This window comes from Haliaeetus albicilla, chromosome 18, assembly GCF_947461875.1.
Source record: "Haliaeetus albicilla chromosome 18, bHalAlb1.1, whole genome shotgun sequence".
Classification (NCBI taxonomy): domain Eukaryota; kingdom Metazoa; phylum Chordata; class Aves; order Accipitriformes; family Accipitridae; genus Haliaeetus; species Haliaeetus albicilla.
Genome location: NC_091500.1, coordinates 23,025,511 through 23,039,540, shown reverse-complemented (window position 1 = coordinate 23,039,540; position 14,030 = coordinate 23,025,511). Strand labels below are relative to the sequence as shown.

At 41.0% G+C, this 14,030-nt stretch overlaps 1 protein-coding gene across 7 annotated transcripts in view; it reads right to left on the bottom strand.

Moving 5' to 3' along the window:
* ARHGEF10 (Rho guanine nucleotide exchange factor 10) overlaps positions 1–14,030 on the bottom strand; it is a 120,740-nt gene that overhangs the window by 39,572 nt on the left and 67,138 nt on the right. For all 7 annotated transcript variants that reach the window (XM_069805928.1, XM_069805931.1, XM_069805933.1 and 4 more), the window contains 3 exons: positions 2,496–2,611; positions 700–827; positions 115–215 (listed from right to left, as the gene is read on the bottom strand). In XM_069805928.1, the coding sequence (XP_069662029.1) occupies positions 115–215; positions 700–827; positions 2,496–2,611 (345 nt within the window). The remainder of the gene's footprint in view (positions 1–114; positions 216–699; positions 828–2,495; positions 2,612–14,030) is intronic.

Genomic DNA, 14,030 nt, shown 5'->3' with positions numbered 1-14,030 from the left:
CATCTGCAGATAGATTTTCACTAAAAAATAATTTTCTAAAAAAAAAAAAAGAAAAAAATTTACACTGTACATTGAGAGCTATCTTGACAGGAAATTTAAGTAACTAGGAATTACCAAGGGCCAGTTTAGCCATTTGTAAATTGTTGATCCAAGACTGTTTGATGGCAGGGGTAAATGTATTGAACACGGCTGTAAAAAAAGTGGGCCGCCCAGACCTGCAAGACAAAAAAAAAGCCACTCTAGATGCATTGAGTATGAGATACAGTCAAGGCTAAAAATGTTGAGCAAGACGAAATGTCATCATTTTCTAATACTTAGACAAAGACACAGCTCCGATACAAGCATGCAGGCTATAATACGCTGTACGCCCAGCTTCCTACACTTTACACGAAATGGTATGAGAAGAACACCCTCCTTGGTGAAGGAACATAACAGTGGCTGTTCCCTATTAGCTGTCACTGCCACAGTTCCTCTCTTGCTTCTTGCATCTGGAACGCAGGGTTGAGGAACGGGAGAAAAACGACAACGCTGACCTGGAACACTCAAGTTCCCAGCATTGTGGCATGAGAGCAGAAGTCAGAGGCTAACTGTGGAGACAGAAGAGGGGGAAGAGCTACGGATTCCCAAATCCTCCCTGGTACATCTATGCCTAATACATAAGCCCATTTAGAAAGTTTTGTAATCAAGATTACTACTGACTTGTCCTGTTTTCCTGGGAGTTGCAGCTGAATTCTACAGCGATCTGCCGCTCTGATTTCATCTTCTTTTTTCAAAATCAGTTTTTGTAAACCTGAGGTCCAGTCATGGGCTACAGATTGGTTTAAGTTCTGAAAAATTAAAAAAGCTAAGATTCAACGCCAGCCTACTGGCCTATTTCCAACAGGCTAACTAAGGCGATCTCTGCATATAACAAACAATTCCTGGCACCTGGGCCTCACTGAGTCCACATTTTAATCATGGATAATTTAGCTGTATTTGTAAACACATTTCAAAAATATCTGTAAAAAAATTGTTAACATATTTTACATATTTTGTCTGATGATTTAATCTGACATTGCTCAGAGTTTGATGATACACAAATGACATTCCCAATCGTCTGTCAGATTAAAAAATGTAAATTTGCATCAGGTGTACGCACAACCCTTTTACTTCATTTCAATGAGTAGTTATACAGAACCCACAAATTCTGTTTCTAAAGAAAATGTAATGAAAACGTCTACAAATAAAACTGCCAATATGTTTTTGTTCAGATCTTTGAGCCAAAATGTTTACAGAGCCATCATGAAAGCTGTGTGGTTGGAATCTGTTTAAGTAGGATGCTGAAACAATGACCCTCTGCAAACTGAGTGTTTGGTCACAGAGGGTAAAAGCACACCTGAGTGACACTTAAAGCATCAATAGTGACAAGTATTCATACACAGAAGTACACTAATTTTCCACAGCCACAATTTTATGAAAATTGAAGTGTTTTTCAAAAATAGAGAAGCTGAACTCATTCCTCAACTAAGCTGTTCTAGTTATCTTATACATCTCTACCTGGAAACATTGGCTGAATTTTAAGTTTTCAAAACATAGTTGGCTCTGACTGGCAGTACAGGCAGAAAGGTTTTGTATATGTCAGTGGGTGAATGTCTTATGGTATCTGTGCTATACATATTCCCAATAATGCAGCTGAAAATTCACCTTCAAATACTTGTGAAATTTTGTCCAAAAGTACTGTTTCCATAAACTTCCTTAACAGTACATATTTTCACAAAACGTTGTGTTTTATTTAATGCCCTTGACTGAGGGCAAGATATCCCAAGAGAAACTCAGCTTTCATACACATATTTGCACGCACATATATATTTACAGCCTATGGTGGCAGGTAGGAGTTAAAAATTGTGCCTAAGCATATATAAAGCATATAAAATAAAAGTCAAAAAGGCAACCTTTTGAAGTCTTAAGACTGTGGAGAACTCATTCTGAAATCCAGTGTTAAAGTACTGTATCTGTTTGCCAGAATATAAGCTAAATAAAAGGGATGTGAACAAAGCCAAAGCAAATTACTTTCAAGATTCCTCCAAAAATCCTTTTATATTTTTGTGATCTGCACTCAGTTTTAAGTACGGCTCTGCCTGAAAGCCAGGATTATGAGCTTGGATGGGCATCAAGAGCTTCCTCCAAACAACCATCCTCCTACTACCTTGTCTAACTGCAAGAATCCAATTTCTTAAGATCAAAATGTAATTGTTTCCATATAAGCTTATCAGCTACTGAACAAATGCAAACACTTGTAGTAACCACCTACGCTTCAAAACAAAAAACAAGATTAGAAAAACAGCTGTAATCTACTTATAATGCTAAACAGTTAACAGTAAATGAATTACTAGAGGTAAAAATTATTACACTCTTTACAGAGAGAACTAAAGAATGTCTTGCACAGATCCTAGGGAGAGACATGCTACTTTACAACAGGAACATATTTGAAAAATAAATCCAGCTTTTTTTATTACCTGATAGTTTCCTTTAAGGCTGCCTATTAATTGACTAATTTGACCAACTACATTCAAGTCATGTAAAAGGTTCTGCAGATCATGGTACAGTTGCCCTGGTCCCATATAGAGCTTGTCTAAAATGAATAAAAACATAAGGTTATATATAATAAAAAGACGTAATTCTCAGTTGGAGGAGGAAAGCATGACAAAGATAATAATATTAACACACATCGCTATTTCTTAACACTATGAAAATTAAGCTGATCAAATTGTTGACACTTTCTCTAGACTGTAAAAACAACTAACACACCCATGTGCAGCTAGAGTCTTCATTACATCTGAAAATCAGAGTGGTTTATTTATACATATACCATCGATACTTCACTTTGCTGCTCCAGGTGCTTTTAATGTCCCTGCAGACAGATTATTGTGAAATGCATCCCGGGAAATTATAGGTAGTAGTATGTTAATACATATTAGCTTTGCGTGTATGGGCATTACCATAGGCATTTCCTTTTAGCTCACCTTATCATTGCCTTTTATGGTTACAATTAAGATTCAGCTTTGTTCATCTAGCATGACGGACAGCATTATGTGTAGTTTTAATAAGCACGCACTAGAACTATGACAAATATTGATGCTTCACTGGCCCTCAAATCTCTCGCTGACATGAAGTTTTGCTTAGCACCAAGCAGCAGACTTGCTGTTACACCTTAATTTGAACATCCTTCTTGAAGGTTGCTTTTGGTCATGTGACGAAGCCAAAAAATTTATTTATAGCTTTCACTATGGTGGTTTAAAACTCAAAATTTTTTTCATTGATCGCAAGATAGTTCTGGATCATACATCCACATCCCAACTCTAACACAAGCCTGCAATTTCACTGAACTACTTTAAATTTTATTGTAATCATGGTTAAGTGAAAAAATGATCCGCACTGAGGTCAGCAACAAATCTTAACAGCAGCAGAAATGTGTTGTCCTAACCATCAATAAGCACATATGTTTACAAGATAACACTAACTCAGAAAAATACTCCGATTAGTAGGATAAACTGACTACTTAAATGCACAAAGCTTGCAGAACCCTGCTGATACACTCTGACTCCCAGACATAATGTTAGGAGCGGGACGGCTATGTAATTCTTGCAGAAGCAACACTCTCCCTCTCCCCTAAAAAATCCCACCCCAACTCATACAGAGTCAGCATGTTTCCCTTTGGCTGAATGAGAGGAACTGGGCTGGATTATCTTTCCAGGAAACCCCTGCAGATTATTTAGCTCACGCAGCGCAGCATCCAAACTACAGAGCCTTCACCCTCAGTACAACTTTGGAAGCTAGTCTGCAGGCAGCAAACTCCCCTGGAGCAGAAGGATTTCAACCCTGTGTTGGCAAGAGCACCATCTAAATATAACGCTGGCTACCCGCTCTGCAGACAGATCAGGAGCAGGGACACGAGCCATGCCACCTGGTCTGGCTGCCAGGGCAGACTGGTGCTGGACACAGGGCAGCTGCCAGCTGAGACACCGCTGGCACCTCCGTCCCCTGCCTCTGCTATAGCGACCAGCATATGAACCAAAACGCAACAAACCAAACACGAAGCTATCAAAATGGCATCAACCAGAATAAACATGAAAAATAAACACACACGAGAGAATTCTTCTTAAATCATTAACATAGTTAGATATCAAAATAACTGTGTTTTCTAAAGATATTTTCCTATTTGGAGGCATCATACAGATCGAGGCCATCACTGGATGTTTTCTTTAATGCAATTCACTGTACTAAGCTAGGAGTCTGCCTTAAACCTTTAAGAGTATAAAATTTCAAGGGTCAAGGAAAATGTTAAGGGTTACTTTATCTCTGAATTCTCCACTTCACTGCAGGAAAATGCAACATAAACCTGCGATATTACACATTCCCATCAAATTTCAAATTACTCTCTTGCCTTTAAATCTTCTGGTAAATTGAATCAATGAAAGGATTTCTGTGTATTGCCCTTGAGCACTAAACAGCGCAATGACTGCACTTACTACTATTTACCCAGCCAGAGAAGAGATACAACTTTCATCCACCCTTCTTTGCCTGTTCTGAATGTTAATTAAAAAAAAAAACAATCTAGCCTTTCTTACCCTTAAAAACAAATCAGTCCATAAGAACAGATCATTACATTTATCGTACACAATGAAAAGAAATAACTGCAAAGTAGACCTAAGAGGAAGAGTTTTGAGATTATGCTCAGTAGAGTATGTTTGCAGGTTTGTTTAAAAAAAATGAAACACTTTTCTGGAACTGCAGACTACAGATTTTCATTAAGCTGCATTTCCACTTTCTTCAATCCAAATACTTGAAAAATCAACATCTGAAAGTTGTAAACACTTCTCTTCTTGTATCCCTTTTCTGCTAGCTTACACCTTTTTTCTTACTAAGGTCGACAACAATTGTAATTTGTCAAGCATCAGAATAGCTAGCTGCTAGACACATCAAATTGTTGATTTCAATAGGGCTACTTGCAAAGAAAGGGGTGGGTCAGTGTTAACAGAAGTCTGCTGAAATCTAGGCAAAAGCCATGATAATGCGTTTGGCATTGTAAAGAACAAATGAAATCATTCTTGTCCCAACTTTCTGTAACAAAAAGACAACTTCTGCAAAACAAAATTTAGACTGATTAGAAGTAATTGGCAGTTAAGTTGAGTTTTTGGCAGAAGTCCATTCACTTACCTGTCATTTATAAACTCTACTACTAAACAAACCAAACTGCTGCACTGAAAAACATAGTACAAATATTGCTGAATTTTATCCTTGTGGGTTCAAACCAAGAGAAAATTTGCAACTACTAGGCTGTGAAAAGCTGAAAGTTTGCAAGGATTCCCTTGTATAAGATGGATATTTTCACTCAAGTGAATTACATTATTTTTAAGTTTTAAAAGCCAGGATCACTCTTTGCAGCTTCATAAAGACAGTTATCAGATATTTCATTTTATTATTGAAAGCAGGTCGGAGAATGGACGCTAACCTGCAACACATAGCAGCAAGCATTCAGGCCACTCTTAGATGCTACAGGACTTTATGCCACAGTCTTCAACTGAGGCCATAAAGAAAGCTTTAACTACTTATACAGATGGACTTGCCCTGTGCAGTATATACATCCACCCTGCCTGAACAGAGCTGTCCTCTACAAACCTCTTCCTGGAGCTTCGAATACTTAGAAATATCCTTGTTCCAGTCTTGGGAATAAGGCATAAATCTTGAATTTCATTCAGTAAGTGTCACCTGAGTCTATTTTGTCTGCACCATGCATATTTTATAAGCTTTTAATAAGTCAAGATACAAAGGATGCAATAAGTGTCTAAGCAAACAAACTAACATGGCATCCAAAATTCTGTCACACAGAACAACCAAACAGAAGTCATTTTAGGCTCATTCATTAAAGACCACGTTCTTAGCACAGGAAAGGAAGCCAAAAAGCAAACTGATAAATAATTAAAGAGAACCCGCTTCCATCCTCTGATGTTCTAGGAAAGACAAACAGCCAAATTAAGAAGAAATTTTAATAGTCGGTCAAGGGCTAGATCAATAGCCACGGCTAATAACATTCTTTCATGGAGGTCCTTTGTGGGCACAAACTGGAACACAGAAAAGTAACTGGGCTTCAGAGATCAGCAATGATGGACTCATCAGAATAGAGTTCTCTGAGAACTGACCACTTGGTTTGTGTCTGGATAACGAGTTACAAGTTATAGCAACTTCATCTCTGAACTGGGTCCTGTAAGGGTTAGCCACTATGTCTTTTAAAATAGGATTAGCTTCTCAGTGGTTAACAAAATGTTGACTACCAGTTGATCTGGCTGAGAATTGTCTGACAGAGGGTTTTTCCAGGGTGAAGGAGGTGGGGGGTACACTACTTTGTTCATCAGATGCCTTTCTCAGTTCACAGCCAAGGACTGGCTGCTTCAGCCCACGCATGTTCCCTGACCATTCAATTGCCAGCTATTTTGGGGTGGGTGTTCAGTCTTTCTTTTTTCCATAGAAAGCACTGAAAAAACTCCTGGCTTCACTCCAAAGCAGATACATGGCTGGTTTCTTCTTGTACTTTGAAATGTTTCACAAATGATAAAGCCATTTCCTTCCCGTTTCTAAGCCATTCTTGCTAATTATCAAGCTCCAAAACAACTTATTTTTCCAATGTGAAAAAAAACCCTCCATGAGTTTAGAGAAGGTTCTCCCCAGCTCTACACGTCCTACGTGTTACAGAGGATGGTGTGCCCAGGCAGGAGAGAAGGCAACACGCTGTAACCGATAACCACATACACGGCTTCGGAGGCAACGTTTTTTGCATTCCACCTACAGATCAAGGGTGAAATCTTGGCCACATGTAAGTTAGCAGGAATTCTTTTCATCAACTCCTTTGTTGCTAAGATTTTACCAGAGAATTCATGCCTCCCTGCAACAGGCAGGTTTACTGCCAACAACCAGTAATTCATGCAAAATACCTAATTCCTTGCTCAGCATTATTATGAAATATATTCAAGGTTAAAAAAGAAAACAAAAATGCCACTTGCTTTAGAGGGAGGAAAGGAGGTTAAATTTATTTTTGCTGCTATGTAAAACTGGGGTAAGAAGAGTCTGCTTTTTGTAAAGATTGCTCCTTAGTGGAGATACTTTTGAGTATAACGCTAAACGCTTATTTTACCTGCTTGTTTCCCAGTGTTACTCTCAGCACTACAGCTTTAAATTCAGCAGTTTTGCCTGGCTTGAAGTAATTCTTATAATTGAAACAGAAGCAATTTTGGCCCATTTACATCTAGCCATTTTCAAAGCCTGCAGGAAACTCCCTGGGTGTGGTTAAAGTCAGTTTAACTTGGCGCGGGCAAAATTATCATTTGGAAGGTCGTGCATAAATATACCCATGCAAAAGAAGTGTCTGTGTGCTAGTGCTGGGGTGTGGGCAGAGCGGGAGAATTCCCACCCCTGGCAGCAGGTTGCTGCAGCTCTTTCCCTGCACAGCCAGCACAGCAGCAGCTGCTTTAATGTGAGCTGGCAGAGCAGCTGCTCACTTGGGATAGTCGTCTATCCAGTTCCTCTGATTTTCAATTCTCATGGGCACCACAAGCATATTGGATATTGTAATCCTGAACTAATCACGCCCTATTCTTCCTCTCAAACAATTACTAAGGGACACATTTATTTACTGTGGTGAGTTGTTACTTGTACACGTTTTTCCAGTAGCTTTTGCTGTGTGCTCTGATTCTCACTTCTGAATTACTAATTTATCACAGATTTATGCTGCTAAAGGGGAAAAATAAAGTGTTACAATGCCTAGAGTAGATGGAGTCACCCGTAACTTAAACACCTATTCCTGGGTAAGCAAACATAATGGCTTAGGCGGTCCCTTCCCATGCTAAACTCCTGTTTATTCCCAGCTAGGAAGATTTTTTCCAAGTAATATTATTACATAAATCCAAATGGCATGCAAATAAAATAAAAGCCTCATTCAGCATACTCTCAATATTGCAACTATTTTTGCAAACATTTATGTATTGTATATCATGTTAAAGCCAAAGACTGTTAATAGATACACTCCTGGGTATCTCTTTCACTGCAAAGTAACTAATCTTGACAAGATCTGCCTTGAGTATGACTACAGTAATGACCTTCTCCCCACATGGTTCAAACCCACAATACATCAATATAAATTGCTTTGGAAAAAGCCATATTGATGAAGTGAGAACCGATCCGTCATGGAAATTCAGGGTCCTTAGAAAGATTACTTTGCTTCTGAGAGATGCAGGGCCCTGAAGTCAGACTATGTGCTACACAAAATAGAAGCTCAGGAATGCTCACATGTGAAAACCACAACCAAAACTGAGAAAAGCTATGTTCCTGACTATAGCTCCAGCATTATTGAGGGCTAACACGAAATTAATGTTATGCTTGAAGAACATGCCAGATTTGCAGACTACTCTGAAAGGCTGGTAGATCCCAAATTTGACTTGCCATTTGCAATGTGGTCTTCGAGGCTGAGCGCATTTGTATTGTTTCCTCCCACTGAGCCATCTGTGTGCATCCAGGCAGCATACTGAAACATCAAGTGTTATGAAGGGAAAAGATTCAGAAAAGATTCAATCCTCACCTTGAGCATAAGAATCACCTGGGATGGGGGGGAGAAGTTATATATGTGGCAGGTAACTTTAAAAGTTGCTGTGTCTGAGGAAGGTATAACAAACTAGTACTTGTATAGAATTACGCACTCAGAACAAATAATAAAAAAAATAGGCCTCTTCTGCAACACTTAAGTCTACACATTTAAACCTGAGAAGCTTGTACAGTGTTCTGGAAAGCAAAGCATCATGATACCAGATGAATTCTTTATCAGTTCATAATAAACTGGGCAGATTTCATGAGATTGTTAACATGTTTAGGTTACACTATGATGACGTAGCAGTAATATATTTAAAACCACTTAAATGAAGTCAGAACTGTTCAATTGTTTTGTTTTAAATGTGACTTTGACTGTCCTGGAAATGTTTCACTGATTTTTTCATCAAGTAATAATAGGCAGACATCATCCCACTGCTCAGTTTAAGATGTCCACCTTTAGGAAGGACAAGAACAGAGACTGTTTGAGAGACAACATTATACCTGAAGTAAAATACTTCCCCGTTCTCTGAAGATCTTGATAATTAATTTAAAGAAGGAAAAGCAGAAACCATTAATAAGGCCCTAGATTCAATTACTGCAGTTGAGGAATTCTTCCCCTATATTCGGTACTGGATCCTGCTCCTACAGATACACTGGTGCGCAAAACACAGGCAACAAACGCCTTACAGTTGCTCTGGGGAAGAGAACTTGTCAAATAGAGGAAAAACATTCTCCCTGAGGACGTCTAGTGGAACCAATTTTCTCAGTGCAAGTAGAAAAGGAGACCTTTATGTGGCATTTTCATATACAAGCGATGTATTTCAGCAATGGATAAACACAGCTGGCACAAAGATGATGAATTTTGGGAATATCAAGAACATTGTCATTCATTTAGCAGTTGATACTGATGCCCATGTTAAGTATTGTTCCCTTTCCCTTTACAAAACCCTTTGCACCAGAACACCTAGCTTTCGCTGGAAGGCCAGCGATTAGGATGCCTTGCTGCACTGAAACCTTCTCTTGCACAGAACTTGACAAATCCAAGCACCAGCTATACACAAGGGAGGCACCTCCGTACCTCTGATCCCTTCTGCCTGGAAATGCTGTATGAGTGTTAAAGCTGGTGGCAAAACAAATGAGATTTTATTTTTAGATGCTGAACTACAAGCTTCCTGCAGGTATGTTATGCAAGCAAAGCCCTTGACAGCTCCCCCAGCACCACCCTCCTCCTATTTGTGTCTTTCCACTTGCTCACTCATGCTGCTCCTGTTTCCATAGACACCCCAGAGAAGCATGTGGGTGGGTTATGTTTTCTCATTTCTCCTTTATGAGAGCACTTTAATAGCCAATTGGAATTTCACTAAAATAATAATAAAAAAAAAAAGTAGTCTTCTGAATCCAAAATCCTGGTTTAAGACCTAAACAAGCCCACAGGTCAATTTAAAGTTCATAAGAGAAAAGCAGACTTTCTGCCTTACCCCTGTTTGCTCTTTCATGACAAATCCAACTCATGATCTCCATAGCTGCATGCTCCTGAAAACTCTCAGCCACCGTAGCTTAACTGTAGCTCACCTGAGCTCATTATACTCTCAGGTCCAAACTACACAAATATTTAGAGAGTGGTATCAGTCTCCAGGTTTGGAAATTGAAGCAAACGGGAAATCAGGAATGATCTCGGAAAACAAGAGCTTAGTTGGCAGCCATCGATGAAAAGCTGAGCAGCTACTCTCATGTAGCTTTACAGCATAATCTTAAATTAGGTTTAGTAACCTAGTGCAGAAAGAAGCAGCACAAACTCATACATAGTATTCAGCGATAAGCGATAACCCCCTGAGATTACTAGAACACAAACTATTAAATTCGGGCATGAGGTAAGCAAGCCTAATTACCAATACAGTCAGGACCCATCAACATCATCAACCAACATGAAGAGCATTATCATTATTCAGTCTAATGATACTTTAATCATGTAAGCACCTAAAGGTAATCTTTATGAGCTTAATTATTGAATCTGATAACCTGAGCCTCTGAAACTATTTAATGTATTTATTCTCACTGCCATGCAAGACAGGGGAGATCTTCAAGTCCTAATCACAAAGAACCAAATACCACATGCCACCCAGTACACATAGAGCAGAGCTGGGAAACAGAGCTCCCAAGTCTCAACTCTGACAAAGTACTTCTAACATGCCTCACCTCCCTGTCAGATGTTAATACCTTGCTCTCAACTGGTAATTACATGAATGCTGAGACCTGGCTTGCTATATGCTCATTGTATCAGAGCTGAACACCAAAGAAACAGGTTGCACAAAAACTACAGTCCAACCACAAAACTGCTTATTCACACAGCTTGAGCAATGCGAAGATAAAAATCAACAGCTTGCAACTGCAAATACTGAGTAAGGTATTAAATCCATAGTGCTATACAATTTGTGAGTAAAATTATGCAAGAACACCAAGGAAACGCAAAGCCTCTTGAGATGGTGAGAAGTAGCTCATACACTGAGAGCGTGGCTTCAGGATTATATTAAACTCCAGCTAATCCTGACCGCACAGGGCATTTCAGAGATAAAATGCCATAAATATTCTTCCTGCTGACAGAAGCAGCTGTGCTGTGCCAGAGAAGAAGGAGGAAGCAAAAGCAGTGGGAAACAAGAGGGAGAAACACCAGAGCCCCAATACTCTGACAAGCGTGGACCCCAAAGCCCAGCTCCTCAACATCACACTAGCCGGGAAAACGGTCCGGTGTCTTCCTGGGCTGTGTCCTGACCGCAGGTACGGATCAGAGGAACTCCTGTTTCTGGCTCTGCTCCCACAAGGAAGGAAAACCCTGGAAGCAAAGAGACTTTAGAGTGAAAGAAAAGAGGTGCCATGGCCCTTTCCTCTCACAGGTCCCAAAGCAGAAGGCTGAGGGGAGCATGGACCTGGAAGCCCCTGCCCTCCTAAGGAGGGAGATGGGCCACAGAGGACCTCTGGGCTGTGCCTGCATGGGCACGAAGGGTGAGAGAGAAACTGGATGTGAGCAGGTAAACACTGACATAAACAGGCAGTGAAAGTAGACGTGTGAAGGCGTTCAAACGATTAGAGTACTGCAGGGATCTCAAGACAGGTCTGCAGATGATTGTAAACTGGCCAAGCTGCCAGGTTTACGCTGGAGTTCCCAGCAGACTACCTATAACATTATTTTACTCATCATTTTATTACTCTGTGTCAAGATGCAGATGAGACCCCTGGCAACACTGAAAAAGGTTTATAGGAGGTGAACATCAAGCTCTGTAACCACTATAATGAATACAAAAGGCAAAGAGAAGAATCTCATCCTAAGTGGGTGAGACAAATATATAACACCTAATTTATTCTACACCTAATCCACCAGACAGAAACATGTATCTGCTTAACAAGTGAACTATTTAATGTCACTCGGTTTGCTCAGCTTAACAGACTGTTTGGAGTTCGATTTATTTAAAATCTCTGGTCTTTTGTTTGCATATGTATTGGCTTTGTGTGGCAAGGTTTTGGTAGCGGGGGGCTTACAGGGGTGGCTTCTGTGAGAAGCTGCTGGAAGCTTCCCCTGTGTTCGAGAGAGTCAATGTCAGCTGGCTCCAAGACGGACCGGCCGCTGGCCAAGGCCGAGCCCATCAGCGACAGTGGCAGCGCTTCTGGGAGAACAGATTTAAGAAGGGGAAAAAAAAAAAACCCCTTGTGCAACTGCAATTGCAGCCAGAGAGAGAAGTGAGAACATGTAAGAGAAACCACCCCACAGACCCCCAGGTCAGTGCAGAAGGAGGAGGAGGAGGTGCTCCAGGCGCCGGAGCAGAGATTCCCCTGCAGCCCGTGGGGAAGACCCTGGTGAGGCAGGCTGTCCCCCTGCAGTCCAGGGAGGTCCACGGGGGAGCAGATCTCCACCTGCAGCCTGGGGAGGACCCCAAACCGGAGCAGGTGGGTGCCCGAAGGAGGCTGTGACCCCGTGGGAAGCCCACGCTGGAGCAGGCTCCTGGCAGGACCTGTGGCCCCGTGAAGAGAGGAGCCCACGCTGGAGCAGGTTTTCTGGCAGGACTTGTGACCCTGTGGGGGACCCACGCTGGAGCAGTTTGTGCCTGAAGGACTGCAGCCCGGGGAAGGGACCCATGCTGGAGCAGTTCGTGAAGAACTGCAGCCCATGGGAAGGACCCACGTTGGAGAAGTTCGTGGAGGACTGCCTCCCGTGGGAGGGACCCTACGCTGGAGCAGGGGAAGAGTGTGAGGAATCATGCCCCGAGGAGGATGAAGCGGCAGAAAATAACGTGTGATGAACTGACCGTAAACCCCATCCCCATCCCCCTGCGCCGCTGGAGGGGGGGGTTGGTAGAGAATCCAGGAGTGAAGCTGTGCCCAGGAAGAAGGGAGAGGTGGAGGGAAGGTGTTCTGAGATGTGGTTTTATTTCTCATTACCCTACTCTGGTTGATTTGTAATAAATTGAGTTAATTTTCCCCAAGTCAAGTCTGTTTTGCCCATGATAGTAATGGGTGAGTGATCTCTCCTGTCCTTATCTCGACCCACGAGCCCTTTGTTATATTTTCTCTCCCCTGTCCAGCTGAGGAGGGGGAGTGATAGAGTGGCTTTGGTGGGCACCTGGCGTCCAGCCAGGGTCAACCCACCACAGCATATATCAATGATAGTTTACATTTATGAGCATATTACATCTCCCTTAGTGTAGAGTATTATTTTCAATAGTTTTAAAATAAAGATTTACATTATTACTCTATAGAAATTTCACAGAGATGAAAGTTAGTTCAACTAGCAATTCATGCCACGTCATTCTTTTTAAAACCTTATCATCAAATGCTAGAGTTGATATGCCACTTAATATTTAGTCTTGCTTACTGTGGACATTGTATGACAACTGTCCAGCCTTAAAGTGATGATAAAGGTGACTTTTTTTCTCCTTCCTCAATTGTATATTTCTCATTAGACAAACCAGCAAAAAGCAGCTTTAATGGCAATAACTATCACAGCAGCACCATTTCTGGTTTTGGGAAAAGCTGTCCTTCCACTGAGCAAGACATCAACAGAAACACAAGTGCAAACTGTAGCCCATCCAACATCCCTACCTGTTTCCCTGGCAACACTCAGAGACCTACATGAAGTGACTGCATCAAGCAGAAGGAAACTCAGAAGAGAGGAATCATGTCTGCATTTCAGCTTTGTGTCACTACTACATTTGACAATTAACAAAACCCACAGAGATCAAAACCACAGGTGAGCAGAAACAGAGTACAAATGTAGCCCTGGAAGTATGACTAGGAAATGAGATAAGCCATGGTTTAGCAGTGCTGAGGTTTGATCTCAGTTACCAACTGTAAACCTGTGAAACAAAAAAATAACACAAAAATACAGCCATAGACATAAAAGTGGTAACTTGTTTTTTTTTCAT